The sequence below is a fragment of the Macrobrachium rosenbergii genome, chromosome 8 (assembly GCF_040412425.1).
Source record: "Macrobrachium rosenbergii isolate ZJJX-2024 chromosome 8, ASM4041242v1, whole genome shotgun sequence".
NCBI lineage: Eukaryota > Metazoa > Arthropoda > Malacostraca > Decapoda > Palaemonidae > Macrobrachium > Macrobrachium rosenbergii.
The window spans coordinates 45,004,348-45,028,545 of record NC_089748.1 but is presented as its reverse complement, the minus strand read 5'-3'; the positions used below and the strand labels follow the sequence as shown (position 1 = coordinate 45,028,545).

Genomic DNA, 24,198 nt, shown 5'->3' with positions numbered 1-24,198 from the left:
GGTAACAATAAACACACACACGCATACACACGCACATACATATATATATACACACAGAGTTGTTGGTAATACCTGTACATGGTTTCAAATGTACAATATTTATAAGTATTCTTAAGAGATAATGATGAGAGAAAAAGTTCCTCTGATCATGCATTACTACAGAGTAGAGTGAAAGCAAGTTGATAGATGTAATAGTGAGGGATATTTGATCACTACTTTGAAACAGAAATTAAGACCAATATAAATTTGTTATTGCATGAAAGGGGAAAGGATACAACTTTATATCTAACTGCCTGATTTTGGTCAGTAAACAAATCCACTTTCAAAGATGGTTTTCTTCTTTAGTAGGATTATCAAAGTTATTAATAAATTTTGCCACAGCAGAGCATTTGAGATTAGTAGATTTCACTTTGAACAAAAATTGAGATTTCTCCCTACTAATGGGCAAGTTATTTTATGTACAGCTAGGACCTTTCCTTTAGATAATCCACCTTGTGTATATAAAGGGTGTATAACCTGGAAGACTCTGCAAGGTACTGTATCTACATCAGACTAAAGAATATGGTATTCTATACATTGATTTACACTGTAATTATGTTGTTCCATATTGTAACTCAGTACGGCTTTAAATAACATATTTTACTAAAGTCATAATTTATGTTTGTTAAACATTACATTAACATAAATTTATATAGCAGTTATATTTCCTTTTTCACATGATGAACAAGTGTTGTCAAGGTCTGTGACCATAAAAGTGGGCAACATGGAACAACTAAAGAATTAATATAAATTTGCTGGTTTTTGGGTCCATCTTTTCACTACCTGTTACCTCTACTCTTACTTTCTGCCCTTCAGACTGTATGAAAATAATCAGCGGCGACATTGCGAGGTGGTGAAAGTGAGCTCACTACTAGGTCCCAAGCCCTGGTTCCTGTACTTTCATAGCAATTTGTCAACTGGCTTGTCTTGTGCATTTGTAAGCCTGGTGTTTATTCAAATGAATTTAAACTTTGTATTTCTCTATTCTGCTCCTACTCTGCTGCCCTATGTCTTTTATTATCTGATTCATAATCATATACATTTATTTATTTATTCTTATTTAAGAGTGGAAGCTGATTTCAGATTTAGTGTTATTTTTGTTTACAGAAGAATCTTGTCTTCTTTATTAAATACGATTCTCTTAACAGTACAATAACTTAATATACACTAAGATGTCAAAAGGTTTCCATATTTTTTTTTTTTGAAAATGGATTTGTTCGTAGATATGTAAGGTCATTATGAATGTTAACTTGTGAGTCTTTTTACACAGCTGATATGGATGTATGGAAGTGTGTGTACACTTTGATTTTTACCAAATAGTTTCCTTTGCTGCTTATGACCTATGAAGTTGTGAAGCCAATTGGACAGACCAATAAACCAATCTATTAAGCACCAAAACCAGGTGCCACAATACTGCATAAGGAAAGAGAGGCTGTCACATTGTTAGCCAAGGGGAAACTCTCTGAGAACTATGGTTCTTGGAGGGTTTCCTCTTGATGTGAGAAAGGAACTGGTGAGGAAGAGGCAAAGGTATAATACCAGTAACAGAAACGAGACTTGATTATCTGACCTAAGGGGGATAGAAATTTTGTATAGGTTATTAAGATGGTGAAGAATATCATAACACATATGAATTATGAAGAGACATTGTATTTCAGGTACTCTTTCAATATAACGTCTCTCAACCACTGTCTGAGAAACAAATTATGAGATGCGAGTGAATTACATGTGAAGGCTTTCTTTTAACATCGTGATGCTCAATCAATAGGCAAACGCATAGTAGCAAACTAGTACAACCAGAAACTTGGTAATAATTTGATAAAAACACTTCAAGCTATCCTCATGAAATATAAAAAACATGCCTATTCATTTTCAAAACATGAAGGCATAATAAATCTACTAAAAATACTTTGTAACATGAAATCCTTGAAAGACAAATGTGAAATAAAATCTTTGAAAATCTGAAGCAGAACTTTAATACTATAATGTATAGGGTTATACTCACTGCTACGTGTTTTGGAATGACAGTAATTGAAACACCATGAATGTTCTGCTGAAATTTGCTAACAGGAAACTTTAAATGATGTTGCAATTAAAAAACTGATAATCAACAGCAATAGACCTGAATATGATTATAAAGAGGACATCACGGATGAAAGACAAAAAGAGGATCTTTCCTAAAATCTCCCATGATCACTCAGTTCAGCCTTCTGGGGTTCATGTTTCCTCACAACACAAACAAAGTAAAAATTCCTTACATAGAAGCAGTTAATACCAATCTATGTTTGTGAAATCCACATAAAAAATAATTTGCTCTTTGTTGTTCCGCCAACAGCTGAAGTATTATTCCTCATTGGAATTCAGTTGCGCAATAAAAAATATCACTCAAAAACATAGCAATGAAGATTTTGGAGAGCTGTACAGTAGAACATGTCTGTTGCTTCATAAGAGTTTATTTAAAATGAGCAATTATGTTTGATCTGGCAAAATACAAGTGGTGAGATGCGAAATGTGAGTGTGCGCTAACTGAGATTCTTCCATACCATCTTCATGGTCTAACTGCATACTCTGTATATGAGTGCCAGTTAAGGAGGTTTCTACTATATGAGTTGAGCTTCCAGCGCTTATTTGTTGTGCTGATGGACTGTATATAGCCTGCAATTCCTGGGATTCTTTTTGCAATGGGTCTGTTTGGATTGTATCTACTGCATGAACTGAGGTAGGACTCACCAAAGGCACCACCGAATTATTCCCTACCAAGAGAGACGAGGTCGTACCATCGAGGGTAATTGTCGGGCCTCCTTCCAGAATCTCACTCGTAACGTGACACTCTTCCTCACTTGACATAGCTCTTATAAGCTCGGCCTGAATTGGGCGTGTAAGCGGCAGTGAAAAGGGTATGTAAATGATTTCTACATTTTTTGTGTTTCCTTTGTTTCCAATTTCATTTACTCCTTCAACTGAATGCACAGGTATGATGGCTTCTTCTTCCTGTGGCGTGGTATCTTGAGATTCCAAGTTCTGGTTATCAACTTTTGCTTGCTCGTCTTCCTCTTGGGGCTGAGAAGTAGGAGGGACTGGAGGAGGAGGGGGAGGTATCTGATTTGAAAGTCCTCCCCTCTTTTTTCGTCCGCCACCTCTGCTACTGTATCTTGTTTGGTCCTTGGCCCTTCGTGCTACAGCCTGGCGTACTGGCCGGGCTCGAGATACATGTGTGGCAAGGGTACTAGATTCTCCGGTTTCTTCAACTGCTGTCAACTGAGCATCTTTACTTTCCACAACTAGACACTTATGATCATCTCCAGAATGAGGTAACTGTAAGAAAGTGAGTGAAAGGAAAATGAACAGTATTATAAGAGAAATGGTCATACCATTACAGAACAAATGAATACAATGTCTTATTTTGATATCTAACATTGGCGATGTCATACAAACCATTTTACAAACAAAACTGCAAATGCATATTTAACACTACTATATAAAAAAACCAAGGCATCATTTCCCAGCAGTAATGATAATTGCAGATAGCTGCTACTGCACCTTGATCCCATAGTTAATGGGCAAACAATATTTCCTTTGACATCTGATTCACTAGGCTTGGGCTACATCACTAGCCACAGTAATGCTACATCCATAAAAACAAATACAGTAATTGTATTTCAGATTGTAGCCGAACACTTCAGCTAAAAGAAGTTACCCATAAACACACATGCATGGGAAAATATCAAGCTATCATACAAGACACATGATCCCAATTAGGTGGGCTATGAATCACATAAAGCAGTAGTTTTTACTTGCTTAAAATAAAATTGGTTTAAAAATAATTTTGTTTGTGCACAAGAAACAAAACTACCTTAGGCAGCAAAGTGAATGATGCACAGAACAGGTTTCTGACTGAGGACTGTTTGCAACTAATAGGGTAAAAAGTATAAAAATATTTCCCATCCACAAATGACCCATTTACTGAATGATACTGCATCTTAATTCATAACCAATATCAAGCCATCATAGTGAGCTTAGCTGATATATGCTGCATACTGTATTCCAAGTTTTGATTGTCACACAGACATTGTGTAACTGCAAGCAGCACTACTGTTTTACAAACTCATCACGTAACATTTTCTTTCAGATTCCTGTCTGTTATTACAAGTGTCAAAGCACCAGAAGCCCCTTCATTACTGTCCAAAATTCTCAAGTACAATGTGTGTGTCGATAAACAAATTACTGTATATTATTATCACTACTATTATTAAAAAGCAGTTTAACCAGAGCAATAAGCTGTGTTTCCTACTTCAATGAAGTATCTTTCAGAATAGAATAATAAATTTAGAATTTAGGCCAAAGGCCAAGTACCAGAACCTAAGAGGTCATTCTGAGATGAAACAGACATTGACAATAATAATGTTTGCTAGGTGTAACAAGAGGAAAGCCTTGCAGTTGCACTATGAATCAATTGTTACGAGAGGGAGGAAAGTAAGATGGAAGAAATATAACATGAACGGAGGTACATTAAAAGGAATGAAAGGGGTTGCAGCTAAGGACCGAAGGGACGCTGCAAAGAGCCATAAGTAATGTCTACAGTGCACCACACGAGGTATACTAACAGTACTACCCCCGACGGGGGAAGTATCTTTCAGTGTCTTTATTACACACCTTCCAAGCATATACTAAATTCTCTTATTTTACTAATGCCTAGTGTCTTCATTACAAATCCAGCAGCACCAATAGCATAATCAAAGTTACTAATGGTAATCAATTATCTAATAAACAGCCAGTTATTTACAAGGATACTTACGTTACAAACTGAACACTTATTTTCCTCTGTCTCCCTCGCCTCTGGCTTAACAGTCTGATCCCTTCGACCGACATTATTTGTTCTTCCTCTGCCCCTTTTGCGACGAGATCGGGAGCGGCCTCCGACATGAGTAATCATGTGAACTCTCAATTTATCTGCATGAAAATACAAGGCATATTGTACATTTTCACTGAACTACAATTAGTATCATAGGAAAAATTTCTATAAAATTCATACTCCTTGTATAATTGGCAAGCAAAAGAAAGAAACTCCCCTCTTCTTCAATTTTCCATTACCCACACTCTCACTTTTTACAGCACATCTTTTATGTGTAAAGATTATCAGCTACTACAAAAATGTAGAGAAATAATGAAAAAAAGAGCCAATTACCTCCTTAAAAGCGATAATTTTTTAGTACTGTAGTCTGTGTATACAGACATTAAATTGGAATAAATAAAGGGAAACTGGAAAATAAAGTACGTAATTAGAATGAAATATATAACTTGCCTGGTCTACTGAACTCTCTCATGCACCCAATAGTTGACTTAAAGGGGCACTTGAACTTCTTTGTTTCATGAGTGAGCATATGACGCTTCAGCTTATCTTTGCGATTAAATGCAGTCTTACATACTTGGCACTCAAATGGCTTCTCTCCAGTATGAATCAGCTGGTGCAATTTCAGGGAATACTCTGACTTGAACTCCTTCGCACATATCTGCAGGGAAAGGAACACCAATTGTAGAAAAGCCTGAATATACAATTGCAATTTGTAAAAAATCTGAATCTATTTAAAATACAAACTGCTTCTTGTTTTCACACAAACCCATCACTCTTATAAAGAACATGCTCATATAAACAGTATGTGTAGTAAATAATACTAAACGAGTAACAAAGGTGACTGCTACAAAACAGAATAAAGCAACACATTCACTGGCAAAACAAGAATTATCATTACAGTACTGTACTGAAGTGCAATGAAAGCTGAAAATATCTGGAATGTATTAATATTACATAAATCACTTACATAAGTGCTGATCTTCAAGCGTAACAGCAGAAGAGGAACAATTAAAGCTATAGGTACCTAGGATCGTAAAAAGCCTTGATGACAGCAAGTGTGGTTATCTAGCTGAAACAGAGAGTTAAATGGGGTGCACACCTCCAGCTGCCAAAACAACTAACAGATGATCTTTTCATTGCTTTTTGGGACTGGTGTCTAAGATGAAGACGAACACAAGTGCTAGACGATATGAATGATGAGTTCGTGATGAAAGATTTTCTATTTTGGTGTCTCCTTAAAAGTTATTTTTATAATCCCTAAAAAGTTACTATACCATCTGGGATACTCACAAACACTTTAAGTGTTTTTAGATCAAACCTCACATCTCAAACCTAGCCTACAGTAAGTTACATCAGTTTAAGGAAATAGCTATCACGTAATAAGAAAAACCTGTTGCTACACTTTTGAGAGCTACTGCACATATACAGCTAGTAATTAAAAGCGTTAAATCACTATTAAACTAAAGCAAATTACTCACCGAGCAGGTATAAAGGTTAACTGTCCCATGAACTCTAAGATGGCGTCTCAGTAGTCGCTCGGACATGAAGACTTTACCACACAATTTACACGGATAATGATGCGATGATGTTCTCAGGTGATGTTCAAGAGCTTCATTACTGGCATACTTGTTCATACACTTTGGACATCTGCTGAAGCTGAAACATAACAGTAAAATGGTAATTCATTTTTATTAGATGTTAATCCCACAGAAAACTTTATTTTTTACTAATGGAAATACATTAAAAATACCAATTATTTACAATGAGGGTGATGGCACAGATTCCTTTATTCCAGAATTATTTAGGTGTACAGTATATGTTAATTTGGTTCTCAATCATTTATTGGGTAGTATAATAGAAATTGAACGCATACAATATCTTTAAAAACATGCTTCAAGTTGAGAAAATTATAAAAACTTGCTTTCCCCTGGGACTCGTGAAATTCTTGTTCCAATTCAGCAGACTAACTGTTCTTTCCATTTGCTAAAATGGCTCAATTTGCTGTTTCTTTTTACAGATCGTTTCATCATTACTGGAAATCTGCTATTATAACTCATATCTTGAAAGACATCCTGAAGGCCTAAATTACAGCAAATATGTTAAATTAACTTTACTGTATCAAGAGAACACTTGGCTGCAGCATGAAATTATGTAAACAAATGTCTGCACCTTAGTACTATTAACAGTGGCGCCCTAGTGACAGACTAATGGGAGCAGATAAATAAAGAGCGAGACCAAGGGGCTTGTTGGACCAAAGAATTCTGCATAAAAGATTCAACATGTACTGACATTGGAAATATAAACCTTTCCAAATGTTAATTTACAGTGATCCAAAAATAATCACTGTGTATATTCACATGAGATGTTCAACACTCATAATCACATATTCAAATGAGATGCAACAAAATACTCAATTGAAAGTCACTTACGATGTGCCCACAGGCTTTTTTGGTTGAGGATACACTGAATGTTCGTACTGATGGTAACCAAGAGTGTTGAGAGAGGAGAAAACTTTGGAGCATGTATGACATCGATACTGAAGATCTTTGTCGTGTGTACGTATGTGGTCGAGATATGAATCAAGGTCCTCAAATGCCAGGTCACAATTTTTCTGGATGCAGCGGTATACCTGAAACAAAATATCAGTAATAAGTAAAGATTTTACAAACAAAAACACTGTTCACAGAGCTGATTCATAGGTCTGTGCAAATCCAAGACACCCTAGTCCCCAGTAGAAGTAAAAAGGAACTGCTGATCCTCTTAGGCTGAAGCACATGTATGTGGTTTTCCCAAGCCCCAATGGTTATCTGTCTCATTTACATAGTGTAAACAGCCACAAAAGGAGGCAGATTTCCTGTAACATTGCTTGACATGACTTGTGGATAAAAACAGCCTAGAAGTGCCTCCTCTAAAATCCTTAGATTTAAGAAAATACTGTACAACTGGAAGGCACTTACCAGACAGAGGAGGTGGTCTTATTTGGTTTGCAAAGACAGTGAAGGAAAAGCAAATGGAGCAAAAGGGATTGTTGTAGGTGTTGATTCAGGCAAAAGGGATTGTTGTAGGTGCTTTGAGACCAACAAGCAGGCAACTCTAGAACCCTTAGATATCATCTGCTTCATCAATTGCTAAATAACCTAGCTGTTCACAGCTTAACACCTTGGAGTCTCTTGTTCTGGAATCAAAGGCAAGTGGCTGAAATACTCGTAAAAGTGAGAGACCTATCTCCAGAAAAGGCATAAGAAAATCTAACAGCATAGTTCCACATCACTGAGTTCTGCTGCGATCTCCTGCCATGAACTTCAAAATTTCTGAAGACTAGCCTCCACTGAGGTTGGACTAAAATCACCAGTTTTTTAAAGTAAATTGTATTTTTCCTAACTATACAAACCTGAGGTCCTTTACATTAGGAATTATTTCCAGCTTCACTGAAAGTAATTCCTAATGTAAAGGACCAGCAGTTTGTATATCGTGTCGGAACAACTATGGTTTGATATTATCCTCATCTCTTATCTCTCCCAGCTGAAATGGCCCCAAATCTACCTCCTATGGCCAATCAATAGGGTAACTGTTGACCTCTGAAAGGAAAAGAAGTCTGACAAGAGTATGTGGGATCCAGTGTTCCTGCCAATCCCTGCAGTAGGGTCACTGGGCTGTTTATTGGAATTTCTTTCTACCACTCCTTCCTAGTGTCTGAGAGGATATACAGGAGCTCATGTTTCAGCTTCTCCATGATATCCTTGGGATGTCGGAGAAAAATTGGGTAAAAAAGGCCCTTAGTTACTGCTTCCCATTTCTTGAAGACAATGATGGCCATGAGGTAAGAAATCACCGTTATCAAAAAGAACAGAGGCACCACACAGTGATCCAACATGATGATTGGCTTTGGGGATATTAGGATCCAACATGATGATTGGCCTTGGCGATATTAGAAGACTTGCAATCATCAGAGAGAACATCACTGACAGCCCTTAGAACCTACTCTTGCCAACTGGCCATCACTACGAACTCTGACCAACTCTACAGCTTGTTGATTGTGACTGGAAAAGAGATAGAAGGAAATAACACCAAATATATAGATTTGTAAGTGGGCTTCTGAGCTAACTAGCAGTGACTGGCAGGAGCTGAAAATCCTGTCATCTGGTAAAACCTGCTAAGTCCAGAGTTATAAAGGGAGAACAGCAGCTGCTACACCACGGGTTTAATACGTGATGTTTTAAAGGCATGACAAGGTGATATGCTATTATTTTGTCATAATCCATTCGTAACTTGAAACTTTCACTAATCCGCCACTCCTCAGGTCCCTGTGGAGTTGGATTAGTGAAGGTCTACCTGTATAAGAAAATGTATAGACAATGGAGATTAAAAAGCAAAAACTAATAATATTATAATAGTAAAGTCACAGAAGGCTATGAACTATGATTAGTCAATAGACAAACAAGAAGTGAGACACATAGCCACAGGGGATCTGGGAGCAGTAGATCTTTTTTTCTTTTTAAGGAATGGAGTACCTGAAAACAGGACAAGTAGGCATATAGGCTACATTAAAGGTAATGGGTTTGTGGTGAAAAAAATCAGAACTAATTTGTACACTACTTATTTCATCAATTACTATTTAGATGATAAAAGTATAGCCATCTGATATTCTTTTAACTCCCAAATGTAAGCAATTCTCCTAACTTTCAAATTTAAACAACTTCATACATATGCTAACTATTAAATGTTCAAAAAGTAATCATACCATAAAGAAAAACAAATTCATCCAGTGATTAACAAAGACATTCACTAACTTAGCAAAATGAAGGTTAATGAAAACAGACTTTGTGGATTACCTACACATGGAGTCATTTTTTCTGAGCTTTTCTAACATCATTAAATTATAAAGCCCTCATAATGCTCACCTTTTGATTAGCGTGGATTTTCATGTGCGTACGTAGTTCTACATAGCTGCTGAGAGAATATCCGCAAAACTGGCAAACATAAGAATCATCCACCAAGACCTCTTCTTTTATGACCACATTTCCAAGAAGATCCATTTGAGGTACAACCTGGTAATGTCAGCATATGAGAAAATGCTTTACATAAAATATAATGAACTTGTAAGAAAAGTTTATGATATTAAGACCTTCCTCCCTGTTGGACCATATAAAATGTTAACAATTTAATTTCTAAACAATATGGAAAAAAATCTTTTCGGCTTTCTGACTTGTAATTTTTTCTTCTGTATGTTAAGCCCTTCTATTAAATCTGAATTTTTTAATATATTTGAGCAATTCTCTAACACACCTATTATTTTTGAGGAATGATGTACTGGAACTTAAAGGTATGCATCTTTCAGATCCACTGATGCTAGGAAGTCACCTTCCAAATGGAACAACATACCAATGCTGCTGTCTCCAATCAAAGGGTCATTAATATACTCTGTGCTGTGGCATATAAGAGGCAAACAAATTTTGGGAGCATTTTCTGGAAAAATTAAAAATATCCTTCATCCCTAATCTTCACAGCTCTTCCCACTATAAGTTATCCTGAAGCTTACCTTCCTCATATTCAAATATTACTCTAAAGGAAAAGAAACGGTAAAACCTGTATGTTTAAGCATGTTCCGGCCTACCCCTCATACTATATACATTTTTCTGAATTATAATAATGGCCTTTGTCCAACTTGTTGAGCAGTATAAGTCTAGCCTATCACCTCTTGTCTTTTCTGTGTGAGCTAACTGTTCATTTCTTGAAGAACCTACAATGAATAGTCTTTTCTGTGTGAGCTAACTGTTCATTTCTTGAAGAACCTACAATGAATATAAGTACAACCACTAAAAAACTGAAAAAGTAAAAAAAAAATAATGACATACATCAACAGATGAAACAGATGGTGACAATAAAAGCTTCTTGATGGGATCTTTAGGTAAGGTGTCACTTAACGAGCCAAATGGCCACACACGATGCGTTGTCATGTGCTTCTTCACGTTACTTTTCTGGGTAAAAGCACGGCCACAAACGATGCACTGGAATGGCTTCTCTCCGGTATGTGAACGAATATGTTGCTGGAGATCGAAGTTCTTGCTGAACTCTTTCCCACAGAATGAGCATTTATGCTTTGGCTGTGAGAAAAATAACAAATAATACAGTACTGTGACAAAAACACATTAAACTATAAAAAACTGCAATGAGAAATTACGTACGGTCATTTTCATTTCATAAACACAAACCTGTTGGTTCACTGAAATTTCTCAGTGGTGGACAGTTATTCAAGAGACAAGAGTTATGCATGAAACTGAGGAGATTTTTAACACAAAATTGCAATGTTGAGATAATCTGTATTTCTCAACTTATACAAACCTGCAGTCACTTACAGTATATGATTTTACCTTCAGTGAAAGCTGGTCCAGTCAAAGAGACAAGGAAGGTTTAAAAGATTCAGTTCATTTGAGGTACATCCTACAGCCCTCACTAGAAAGTCATGGAAAGACAAAGGCAAGGCAATAATAACAAACAGGTACAAGAATGAACCACTTCTACTATAAAACTGAGTTTTATAGTCAGAGTCCAAACTCATACGTTTAGTGGTAGCATGTGATATAGACTGGGCAAAATTATACGACAATATATTAATTTGTCTATTGTTCCTCAAATCTAAGCCATGTTGGAATACAAAAGAGTGGATTGGAAACCCCTAAGAGCCGAAAGAGAGCGTCTTGATATTCCTCAGAAAAATGAAGTAGCTTAGTACAGAAACAGAGACTTTGACCAGATGGGAACCTTGTTCATCACACCAAGCAACAAACCACTCCTACACTTGCGTGAGTGCTTTGCATACTGAGAAGTATGTTATTTCACAATTCTGAGACTAGGAATTTTAGATATTAGGAGAATGGACTGTAATGTATCACTTAAAATATTGTATTTTACTAGCTAAGTGCAGCTCAGTGAGAAGCTGAAATCATGATATCAGTGTCAGAGCAAACCTCAAACTAGGGAGGTGCTCTTAACTATTTTTAAAACGCAGCAGTTGGCAGAAAGATGTCAGCTTGGTATCTTGAGTCTAGAATGGGACTTGTTGACCCAACTGCCAAACAAGGAGGTTTTCAGACTAAAGGATGATGAGAAATTGGACTTTTACTGTATTTACTAAAAAAAAAAAAGGCTAGTCCTGGTATGTTAATGCACTAATACTAAAGTATTATTACTCATCAAATATACAAACATAATTTTAAAAGTGTTGTAAATGTCAAGTCACTGAATGAAAGTACAGTGTTAAGAACTTACCTTTGTTTTTACAGTGTCGCCTTTACTTGTGGCAGTTTTTGCCATACCACCATGGAAGAATTCATGATTATAACAGGCAACATCATCTTTTTCTTCTAAGGTAACTTCAACGTGATTCGTAATGGTACCATTGTTGCCCTCCTCCCCTTCATTAGTCTCCTCAACGCCTCCAACAATCGTCGTTAATGTCTGACTTGGAGACAAACTTGACCCAACTACATCCTGCCAAAAAGGAAGATGAAAAAGCCAGATACAATTAATGCAAGTCGGATAAAACATTTTGTCATAACTATAAGGCCATGCAAAGAAAACTTTCATGATTTTCAATAATATGACACAGAGAAGTAGCTAGTCACACACACACACACACTTATGTACTTGAGCAATAAAACATGGTCCACAGTATAAAATTAGGTATGAGCAGTGACCAGTACTACTGCATTACAGAAAGAATCTAGAGACTAACATACAAAAGTGGCGTTCCCACCTTTGCAAAACACCTCCCTTAATTTTAACACCTTTCTATTTCAAGCCCTGCATTACAGAAATGAGTGCCAATGATTTTATCTTTCTCCAAAGTCAACTAATGGTGAAATGGTTTCATTTTCCAACCCATATTTTCTATTCTAAGTTAGGTTTGGAATCTGTCAGTCTTGGTAAGGTTTAAGATGTTCCAAACATTGTGCAATCAATTACAGAAATTTTAGCAAAGGAATGTATTTCAGAAAACTCCTGTCATCTATATCTTATAATAGACTTTTAATGTTACATTACGGACGTGAAACACTAAAATCTAAGTAATCTTCCTCCGTTGTTCATAACATGATTATAGCTTTTGGGAAGATTCTACTGAAATTCATCTGTAGATGACAATACTTGTAATGCATGAATTGTGCTTATTACTTTAGCCTTCTATTTCATTCTTTCCTGATACTTAAGCTTTAAGTATTAAATCTTATTTTTTGCTTAATAATTTTCCCATTCTTAAGAGATCTGTAACTCTAAGGCAACCTACACTTCATACTCATTACCCACATAAAACTTAACTGTCAATTCACATTGTCTTCAGAAAAGCTCAGATGTCCTAAATATATATGTTTGATTTTCTTCAATTCTGCTAAATATTAAATCAACAAGAACCATTTGAAAAAAAATGGTGAAAACAAAACTCCTCAGAAATAAAATAAGTGCTGTAAATAGATAAAGGACTCAAATAAATGGGTGACACATGACTGCCACTTTAAATCTATCTAGATTAAGCCAACCTTGTGCTGGTACATGCAGTTGCTCTTCAGCAGCCTGTAAACTCAAAATCAGAGAGTATTATACAATCTAAAAACCTACCAAAGGTGTGCTGATGGAGGCTGTTGTTGTTAAAAGTGGAGACACAGCTGATGATAGAACTTTAGTCCCACTGGACACAGGCAAAAAGTTGGTCGTTTGCAGATTTCCCGTTAGGGGTAATACCTATGGAATAAAAAAAATGGGAAGTTTTCACGAAAAACAGTCATGATAAAGCTTTAACTCAGTCATAAAGACTAAGGTCAAGGCAATAAATCTAGGCATTTCAACTGAATAATATATAAAGTTTCCAGCAGCTAGAATACATAATACAGCAATGTAACTAAGTATTGTAACTGCAAGTAAAGGTATTACGGTGTAACAATACTTTGGGAAAAGAACATTGTATTGAGCAGTTATGTAAAAGTTCCAAGTAAATAGGCCAATTCTGTTTACAAAGCTTGGGTGGTGCAGCCATTATCCAGATGGGAGAGACCTCCTCCACCAGGCTAATATTGTGGTTTCGGTATTAAGGTGTCATTACAATAGGTCAGCTATACTAACTCCTCTGATAGTTACTTAAAGGCATAAAGAGCTATGTTGGTGTCTACAATCATCCTCAGAGAAAAAAATTATTCTTTTGTAATTGTGTCTACAATCATCCTCAGAGAAAAAAAAATAATCTTTTGCAATTGCATAAATCATCATAGTCTTGATATCTTACAGAAACACAATTGCTGTTTACTCTCCATATCAGGTTTGGTTGACCTTTTGTGCCTTTCTTTTAAGAAACATCAGCAGGAGGAGCAAGCTACTGCTTTATAATAAAAATAATTCCATAAAAGTTTTCAGGCATATTTTTATAATTTTATTAATACTGACTGTAAACGTAACAGATAATCCACACATTTAACTTTCCTGTTACAAAATTTCATATTTTGAATTTCTTGCTGCCTCACAATTTGCTACTTTCAGCACCCGTGTGTCTCGTGGCACCCTTCAAGCTCAGTTATTTGTAAAAATACCTGTACTCGCATTCTTTGGGTAATAATCATTGCGCAAAGTTGGTTCTGACCTCACCTGATGGCCTGCAAAATTACCTATTGACCAGGTGGGACTTATTCCTTCACAGATCATTCACATTAGCAGCATCAATAAACACTGCCCTGTGATCACCACCAGGAGTCCTGAGGCCTACCACTGCTTCTGCTTGTCCAGGATGTTTTATGCTGTATCAAACATAGGAAACTGAGCACAGAAAAATCCCCGAGGGGCATACAATATTATAATGGGTACATCAAACTTTTGTTTGCTTTACTGTAATCAGAATCCTCCCCTTAGAGGAAAGCCTGACGTCAACTCTTCCTCATGGCTACATATAGGTGTAAGATACTAGTAAATTTTTTGGGTGGGGACACACAGGCACGAAAGGACTCTATCCTTCATCACTTTAACCCCCTTCTCTGTTTCATGAGTCATCCTTCAGGACATAACCAGTCAGATGTTATTCACCTCCAAGTAGTGGTGAATACATACCATAGACCACATTTTTTATTCCCAGAAGTGTTGTTAGACCCTTTCTGCAATGTCTTTTATAGGGCTTGACCCTACATTAAATATCCTGCCTCTCAATCCCAGTGACTTCTCTTTGTTAAAACCTAGGCTGCACGTGAAGTGAGGCTCTTACCTGCCTGGAATGAAAATGCAGTTTCAAATTTATGAAGACCGTGAATCTGGGGTTATGGTAAATTATGGGATTATTTGTGTGTACTGAAAAATCAGTTTTTTTTTTTAAAAACTATATGACCTGCTGTGATATTGCTAATCTACATCATTTTCATATAGTACACAATAAAAAGGTTTAGAAACTAATGCATTACATCATTTAAAGAAGCTACCTATATGCTGCAGGAGTGTAATCCCAATTTCCCTCCCTTTCTAAGATAAGTGGATTACAGCTTTGCATTTTTAAGAGAAAAGGAATACAAAAAGGTGCAAAAAAAAAAAAACAAAAAAAATTAATAGTAAATAAATACATGTTACATCTGCACTGAATTGGGAATACCTTACATACACATACTATATATTGTTTGCATAGTATAAATGAGTCCTGAAACCAGGACTTGTATAGATATATAGCTGCACTTACCTGAGTAGCTTCAATGGTGAATGGAAGTAATTCTGAATCACCAACAATTATGTCTGGAGAATGGAGCTCTCTTCTTGTGTACCCTGCAGATACCTGCTGTAGGTAAACTTTATTGAAGTTTGAACTAAAATAACTACCTATTAACACACAAAAAACACTTGGAACCTTAATAAAAATTAAATTCTTATTGCAACATCGTACAGTGCTTCTATACAAATGCATTCTTTTATTTAGCCTTTCATGTGCCTTCATGAATTCCCAAACACTCCACACACACAGAAGAAAAAGGAGGATGAGAAGGTGGGCTTCTACCACTAGGTGGCAACCACATAGTGCTCAGCTAAGTCTCCTTCACGACTCAGGATCACATACTAAGCTCAATGTCCTACAAATGCAGTGCTCAAAATGCATACTTAAATGTATACAAATATATAAATCTAATTATGCAGAGAGAAAAGCTAAACTCCACTGAAACAAAGAAAAGCAAGTCAAAACCCTTTCAACTTTCAAGCCAAATTTAAACCAGTGTACTTACAGCTGTTAAACTTGACCTTACGTAAAAGAGCAAAGGTATTTTAAGATTCTTGAATACTACCTCCAAACTGGCTATTAAAACACTCTACAGGATGCTCACAAGCCTCTAGAATAGTTTTATAAATTCTCAAAACTAGCTAAGAGAACTTCAAAGGAATTAGAGCATGAATTATATGAAAAATGAAAGCTAGCAATACCAATTTAGGACTGGGAAAATTCTGGGAATTATGAATAAGTTGACAGATGCAATAAATGGCACTAGTTGCTACCTAAGATCTGAGGGGAACTTCCTGAGTACCACCTGTGCACCAGTTGTTAGTCGCAACTGATCTTATTCGTCTTCTTCCCTGTTTAGAGTGTTTGAGATTTCACATACAAAATGCACAATAAAAATAATGGGTTCGTAGGTAACACAAAGGCTTACTCTAAATGAAAATACAAAGAACTGTAGTTCTTTTATACACCAACCATAACTCTTTTCGAAACATTTCTATACAAGATAAAAACATTAAAGAAAAGAATGCTCTTTACATACAAAGTGTCCGACTCTTCATCAAGAGATAACCACAGAACGACAGATTTGTCTTAGGGTCAGATACTATACTAACATTAATTGCCTATGAGTTTCAATTTTATTGTTTTTATTATTTCAGCTTTATCATCGCTCATTAATTTTAATAGAATACGTCAAAGTTCCGTAAACTTGCCTGATAAACTTCCAAAGAACAGAATACTGATATGTTGAAAAAGAGAAAGGACACTACCAAGCAGAGGAGGAATGGAGCAAAAGAACAACTTTTACTATACCATTACTACGGCTCCATTCAGCAATACTGTTCATTGACTTATGTCAATTTACAAATTGCTCCTCACTGCATTTCTGCTTCTCTTCATAAATATCAATACCACATCCTTCTCTGACACTTTATCTCTAGAAATTTTGGTCCTGAGAGCTTTCTTTTCTTGCCAACTTTGTAACTTGTCTTTGATGTATTTAGATTGTAATTCAGAGTATAAATGGAGCCAGAATTTGTCATATTGGGCACCCATATATCTGTCACTCTGTGAGCCCAGCGTGTTCAAAAGATTTTTTTAGCCACAGCAATAAAGGCTAATAATTCTCATGAGTTGGTGTGCATAGGTAGGCCATCCCTCCACACCAGAAAGAAGATAAGATCGTATGTAAGCAATGCACACACTGATCTTTACTTAAACATACTGAAAGCATTCACTGAAATCAACTCTGAAAGCATCAAAAACTTCTGCTAATGTACCAACTGTTTACATATGAATAAAATTACACATTTGAAAACTTGATTTTTAGATCTTAACCATTCTGTACATATAAATTATTTCTTTTTCATTTCCAAATAAACCTTTCATTTCATTTGCATCTTTTATTTTTAACTATGGAAAATTTATTCAATATCCATATGTCCACGAATTTGAGTAGGATGTAGGACAGGAAGAGTCTGAACAATTCTTACCGTAGACTGATGCGGCTGAACCTGAACTTGTATTTGATTGGCAAGAGAGGAATTTTCACTTTCAAAGCTTGTGGCACTAGCAGTAACAGCTGGCTGTTGGGGTGCTGAGGTTGTCTGTATAACTCGTAAGCCACTATTCTTTCCTGAAAAAAAAAAAAACATACAGTACAGTACATGAATGTAAAAATGTCTTTATATACAAACAAACCACCCCTCTGAAACTTTTTACTATAGGTAAGTGGATAACTATTGCTACAGTACTCTGCACTGAATACCACTGATCCTGCTAATTTTGTTGATAAGAAATCTTGTTTTGGCAGAATAAGACATCCGAGATCTCTCACCACCCTTCTATGCAATTTTGGTTCTTAAGTATACATATTTTTGCCTCATACCTTCCTCCAGAAATGACTCTGTGGTCTGGTTCCTGGTGACTGTGGAGCTTCTGCTATAACCTCATTCACTTTTTTTATTTTATCACTTACAGAAAGCAGAAAAGCATCTTGATTTGATTGCTTTGAGATTAATTTACTACCCCATACTTCAATGCAAGACTAATTTAGCCTAACAATCATTATTATTTCATTACAGATTGAACTGTTCCATTCATTAAACAGCTAAACACCAATTTTAAACTAGTACGGTATTTCCACAACTTACGGAATCACACTCAAGCCCCTACTCTTACCATGGGTTCTTTTGGTTTCAAAATTTAACCCAAAGAGAATATAGGAATTTCATGTTGTACTAGGCATTTTTAGAAGGGTTACAGGCCAAATACACAAGCCTGTCATTCCCCTAATAAAACATAGGCAATGTGAAATTAGCTAAGTGAATATTCCTGCAACTGCCACCAAACCACAAAATGATCCAATTTCTGGTAGTGGCAATTCCTCTTTGCTTTAATTAATTTTGTTGACCATTCACAATTACAACCTCGTGTCTCTGCTTTGACAGCTCTTAGCCAAGACAGCAAATTAGTCGAGACCCAGGAATTCTAGAGGATAAGTACAAAATGAAAGACGAGCGGCTATGCACACAAATGACCCACATCTTTGTTACTGGTTTGAATCTCCACTGTTATCTTGTTACATATCTTGTATAACTATCACGGCTGTGCGGTGAATATTAATCATGAAGAATATGCTGCGAATATTAATCATAGTTAATATGCAGTAGATATCTTACGTCATCTGCTACTGCTGTGAAAACATCTTTCACTACTCTTATACAATGTCCTATTTTCTAAGTCATTGTTTATTAATGCTAACTGTCTCGAGTACCCACTGTGAATGCATTGTGATAAATAATCAACTGGGTTGCCTGTATACATCTATGCATTTTAACAATAACATTAACATCCACACGTGTGTTGCCTATAATTTCTACACACAAAATTTATCTCTGAAGATTTTAAGGAAAATATGAACAGTAAAACATTCATACAATCTATTCATGTGTTACATGCTAGTGCAGGCTCTTTGATTTATGATTTCAATACTTAAATCATTGCAGAGGACTTACGAATGGCATTCACTGTTATGAGAGAGTCAATCCTCAACTCTGTTTTTTATATCATTTGACATTATTAGTATCCCAAAAACCCATATGAGTTCATTAGCATGGGATTACATGTCACTTATTAGTGATGAAAAACAAATGGAGGATGTCAGACCATGGTAATGTTTCCCATAACTTCAAGATCAATGCCCTGTCACTTTAAAACAGTTATCAACAACATATTAGCCCTTGTTACATATTAGATCAAAGCCTAATATGTAACAAGGAAACAACAGTATAATCTATGCTTGAACATTCAAGATATCCCACAAGCAACAACAATTCCATACAATATCTTCCTCTGGATTATAGAGATCTATTTTCAACATGCACCATTTCTAATAAGGTAGCCTAGCAAAGTACATGGTAAATTGAAGAAAGAATTCTGATCAGTTACAAAATGATAGGCAGAAGGGATACTAAAATAAAGTTTGTCTAACCTGCACAGTGGTCTCGTTTATGAACCATGAAATGGTCAAGAGAGGAAAACTTCTGCTTGCATCTGCCACACTGGAACACGTCATCGTCATCCAATGGAATGCTTTCACCTGAAATATCAGATACATAATTTTGCCTTCATACAGTATATACTTCACCAGTCCAACTGGAGCGTTATCACTACAGTGATTAAAGAACATTCAAACTGTATTAAATTGTGTAGACAGGAACTCCAAGGTAATAATAATAATAATAATAACAACATAGAGAAATTAGTACAATTAAGTTGTATGTACTGTAATCCCAGTCAATTAGCTGCATTCAAGATACAAAACTTACAAGCTGGAGAAAGGATGACATATGATGGCCACGAACAAAAACTAATTATTTTGTTTACTGTACTCTGTAATACTGTACTTACTAATAGTAGTACACGCATTTGAAATCGACGAAAGCTGGCCACAGGGAGTTCTGTTAGATGTGGCTGTTGAAGGTGTGCCGGAAATGGTAACAGTGTTCTGGATCAGTCCCGGCGAATCTAGTAACTGTTGCACCATCAATCCACCATTGCTTTCTAGTGTGACACCTGCAAGAAATGCCACAAACATTAACAACCTTGAGTGGTTTCAATGACCCATGAATTTGTTATATATTTTGATTATGTGGTACACATCAACATTACTGATAAGTGCTTTACTGTAGAGCATTGCAAATCCATCATGAATTAAGAAAGAGTAGGCTTAATACAAAAATATAGTACATAGTACTGTATTACCTGAGGACCATGCAGTTTATTTGAATAGGGCACTTTTAAGAAATAATTTCAAAATTATATACGCTAAGTTTTTCAAGAGTAGTGAGTACAAACTGCATACCAGTACGATAAACAAAACCTCCATCATCTTTAAGACATTTTCCATTAGCCACTTCATACAACACCAACATAAATATTAAAGAGGTTTACATGCCTAACAATATTGACATAAATATTAAAGAGGTCTGCCTCCCAATGTGGGGGTCCAGGGATGGGAGAAGCCCCAAAGGCCAGGCACAGCACAGTGTCACATGTTGAGATGTATCACTTTATGCAAGGTTGAGGGGGGGGGGAAAGGGGGGAAGGCCCTGGCCAAGTAGGACACAGTGCCCTAGGGTGGGTTGGGTTCAGATGTATCTTGTGCAAAGTTAAGATGGCACCCTAGGTCAAGTTAAGTTGGGGTGTATCCTTTTTATAAAGGGCTGAGGTAGCTTTAACCTCCACTTACCCCAGTATTATGTAGTACCCAAAGTTAGGCTATTTTGCTGTAACACTGGAGTGTACTCAGTGGTGAGGTACTCCATCACAAACCTCACAGGGGAGGATCTTCAACTGCCATAAGTTAGAGGGAAGGATATTAAAATGGCCAACTGAAGGGGGGCCGGGGGAGGAGAAGGGGTTCTGGGGATAGTAAGGAATATGCCAGCATGTAAGATGATGTCCTAGGTTAGGATGTATTTCCTTCTGCAAAGATAAGGAAGATAAAGGGGAGGTAGGAAGTGATGCCCTAGGTTAGGTTAGGATGCATCTATTCAAGCCCGCCCTGAAGTCCATCGGATATGGCATCTTAGGCTAGTATGCATCTCTCTAATACTGGAGTGGATCAAGTGGCCAACTTTACTATCAAAAGTTAGAGAGGAAGATTTTAAAATGGCTAATCTGAAGGAAGTATGTTAAAACTGATTTCCAATACTGAACATTTACTGATGCTATGATTATGTTAGGCATTCCGCCAAGATGGATCAAAACACGTCAAAAGTTGGAAAGGAAAATTTTGAAATGGCTTAACTGGGGAAGGTATGTTAAAACTGATTTCCAATACTGAACATTTACTGATGAATATTATAGAAAATGCCATTAACTAGCTGTAACTGCTATGACTAGGTTACACATTCCATCAAGATGGATCATAACATGGGGGAAGGAACACATAAGGTACATAATGTTTGAATGAATTTGAGCTTTTTAATCTCAATTCACACTTTGTTCATTTTGAAGTGGGATTACCCTAATGCTGCTACCTTTTCCATTGGTACCATTTGCCTTGCTGGATCTTTCCTATTTGGAACTCCCAATCAAATACCCTAGCTGAACCGCTGTTATTAACAGAATACAGTAATAATAATTCAAAGAATCTAATGTAGGCTATCCACTCTGTAATGTACAATATACTAGACTTTGATAAAAACAGACATATCCTACCTTGTTGTGATAACAAGACAATTACATCATTTGGCATTGTTAAAATCTAACCGCAATTCAATTTGAGTGTTGGGTTATGCAGTATGAAATTACAAAATACACACTACTGTGTACATTATTAAGATTAAATAATCAATGAAAACAGAGTAATAGTTGCAGTGACAAGATCTGGTCTAAAAGTGTGGGTTACTGGCAAAGATGAATATTATTAATACCATACAGTACTGTATATACTTTATAAGAAATAGCCCATTCACTGGTCAAAAGCAAAGTAACCCTATGATAGGTTAGTCAGGAAATGTTAACTTGAAACAGTGACGAGCAACTTCATGCAAACTTCATCAGTAACAATAGTGATAAACAAGTAATGTAACTTCTAATCTTGATTTCGAGCAAAACAGTACATAACCTAATGCACTTAATGCATACATAGCCTATTAATCAGCTTCCAGTTTTAAAATAAATGACTAGCCTATGGAAAGCTGGAATTTCATTGACATCCACGTACTGAACTCCATACAATTTTGTAAAGTACAGTAAGTTTTCTTTGTACCATTATGTAGCAATATAGGCTGGTAATTGAACTATAAACTACACATACAAAAATGACTGAAATGGACCACTGAAATGTTTACACTTATATATTTATACTCTAGCCAACAAAAGGATCCAAAACACATAGGCCTATACAAAAACAAGTTTCTACAGGGTATAAATACTAAATTAAAGTATTTCTATGGGCATCATGATATACCATTACAGACCTGACGAAACTTCAAACAACATCAAATCTCTGATGCTAGGATGTATCTTGATGCGTAAGACTAATCTGAATTCATCAATATTATAATAAAATAATAAGCACAGGCATTCTGACAAGCAGAAGCTAAATGCAGACATTGCAACTGTATGAATAAAATGTGAAAGTTTACATTATGTGTAAGACATACATATATATATATATATATAATATATAATATATATATATATATATATATATAAAAGCTTTACATTATTTAAAAAAACTCAGTAAATGCTGGCCTATATTTATGACACACACACACATACATACAGTATATATATTCATATATATATATATATATATATATATATATATATATATACAGTATATATATCTATATATATTTATATATGTATATATTATAAATATATATATATATATATATATATATATATCTATATATATATTATATACATACATCTATATATATATTATATACATATGTGTATACATACATCATTAATAGCAAGCAGATTTGTACACTTCGACTACGATACATTTGATTTGTATAATTTAAGCCTATGCGTATGAATACAAATAATATTCGTATTTCTACATTATCAAAAGTCTGGCAGTTAATTTGCATTAATAAAACATCAAATAACTAAAAGAAGGCAATTTGATTAACTCTACTTTCAAAATGTTGACCCTTGCAACAAGTAAGCAAGTAGAGATGCCAAACATTCAAATCGCCATACCATCAATTTCGTTATGAAGTTACAAATTCGTGTTTAAAATAACGCAAAAAATATTATGTTTTGTAATGAAATACACTAGGATGTAAGTAAGCGCTCTTAAAACTCCAAGAAATAGTCGAAATCCATGCCACTTTCACGATGTGGCACCTCAGCATCTCTTCGCCATTAAACGGGGAGGTTTGGCTTTTCCCGTCGCTGGCTTCACCCCTACAATTATTATTTACACGGTTTAGCGACAGCCGTGTACGTCACTCCACCTCCGAAAAACACACAACTGTCATGCAAAACGACTCACACTGTTGGAAAAATCGCAGAAAATGGAGGGAATTCCACGGTGACACGACTTCCAGCAATGCTTCCTAAGAGAAAATGCAAGAAACAACGAAATCGCCGATATCTCGGCGGATGGCGAATTTCCCAGGGGCACGACACGCACGGAAGGTCAGCCATGATATCAAAGACGATATACGAGGCTTTAATTTAAAAGCAAATCGCTGGGCACCGAATAAATGACACAAATACCTGTCAAGGCGTCGAAGATCGAATGGTTGGACATGATGGCGGAGGTAAGTGTGACGTCATGAAATTGACGCTGTTACTAGATGACGTCATCGTTCGTATTCATAAATACACTTAATCTCTCAGCGGCGATTTCCTGATGAACAATAATATACTGTTCTTATTATCCTATATAGAATAAAATCGTCGTATTTTCGCGACTCTCGGCGACTCTTTCGGCGGAAGATCGAAAACGCCGACTATTTTCTCCAAGTTAACGAAAAGTCCGTGACGTCACGCAAATTGGGGAGTGGCTTAACCATGACGTCACATAAAGGAAGGCGGGGATTACATG

General features: G+C 36.0%; 1 protein-coding gene across 1 annotated transcript; it reads right to left on the bottom strand.

Moving 5' to 3' along the window:
• Positions 1 to 1,671: 1,671 nt before the first annotated feature.
• On the bottom strand, positions 1,672 to 23,957 carry LOC136840771 (zinc finger protein 341-like). The gene is given in 15 exon segments (XM_067107643.1): positions 1,672 to 3,354; positions 4,835 to 4,989; positions 5,342 to 5,549; positions 6,370 to 6,547; positions 7,321 to 7,520; positions 9,793 to 9,939; positions 10,747 to 10,995; positions 12,161 to 12,382; positions 13,505 to 13,627; positions 15,591 to 15,686; positions 17,612 to 17,754; positions 19,612 to 19,719; positions 20,031 to 20,195; positions 23,868 to 23,933; positions 23,936 to 23,957. Coding segments are annotated over 15 exon segments (2,928 nt in total). The 3' UTR covers positions 1,672 to 2,508.
• Between the last annotated feature and the right edge of the window lie 241 nt (positions 23,958 to 24,198).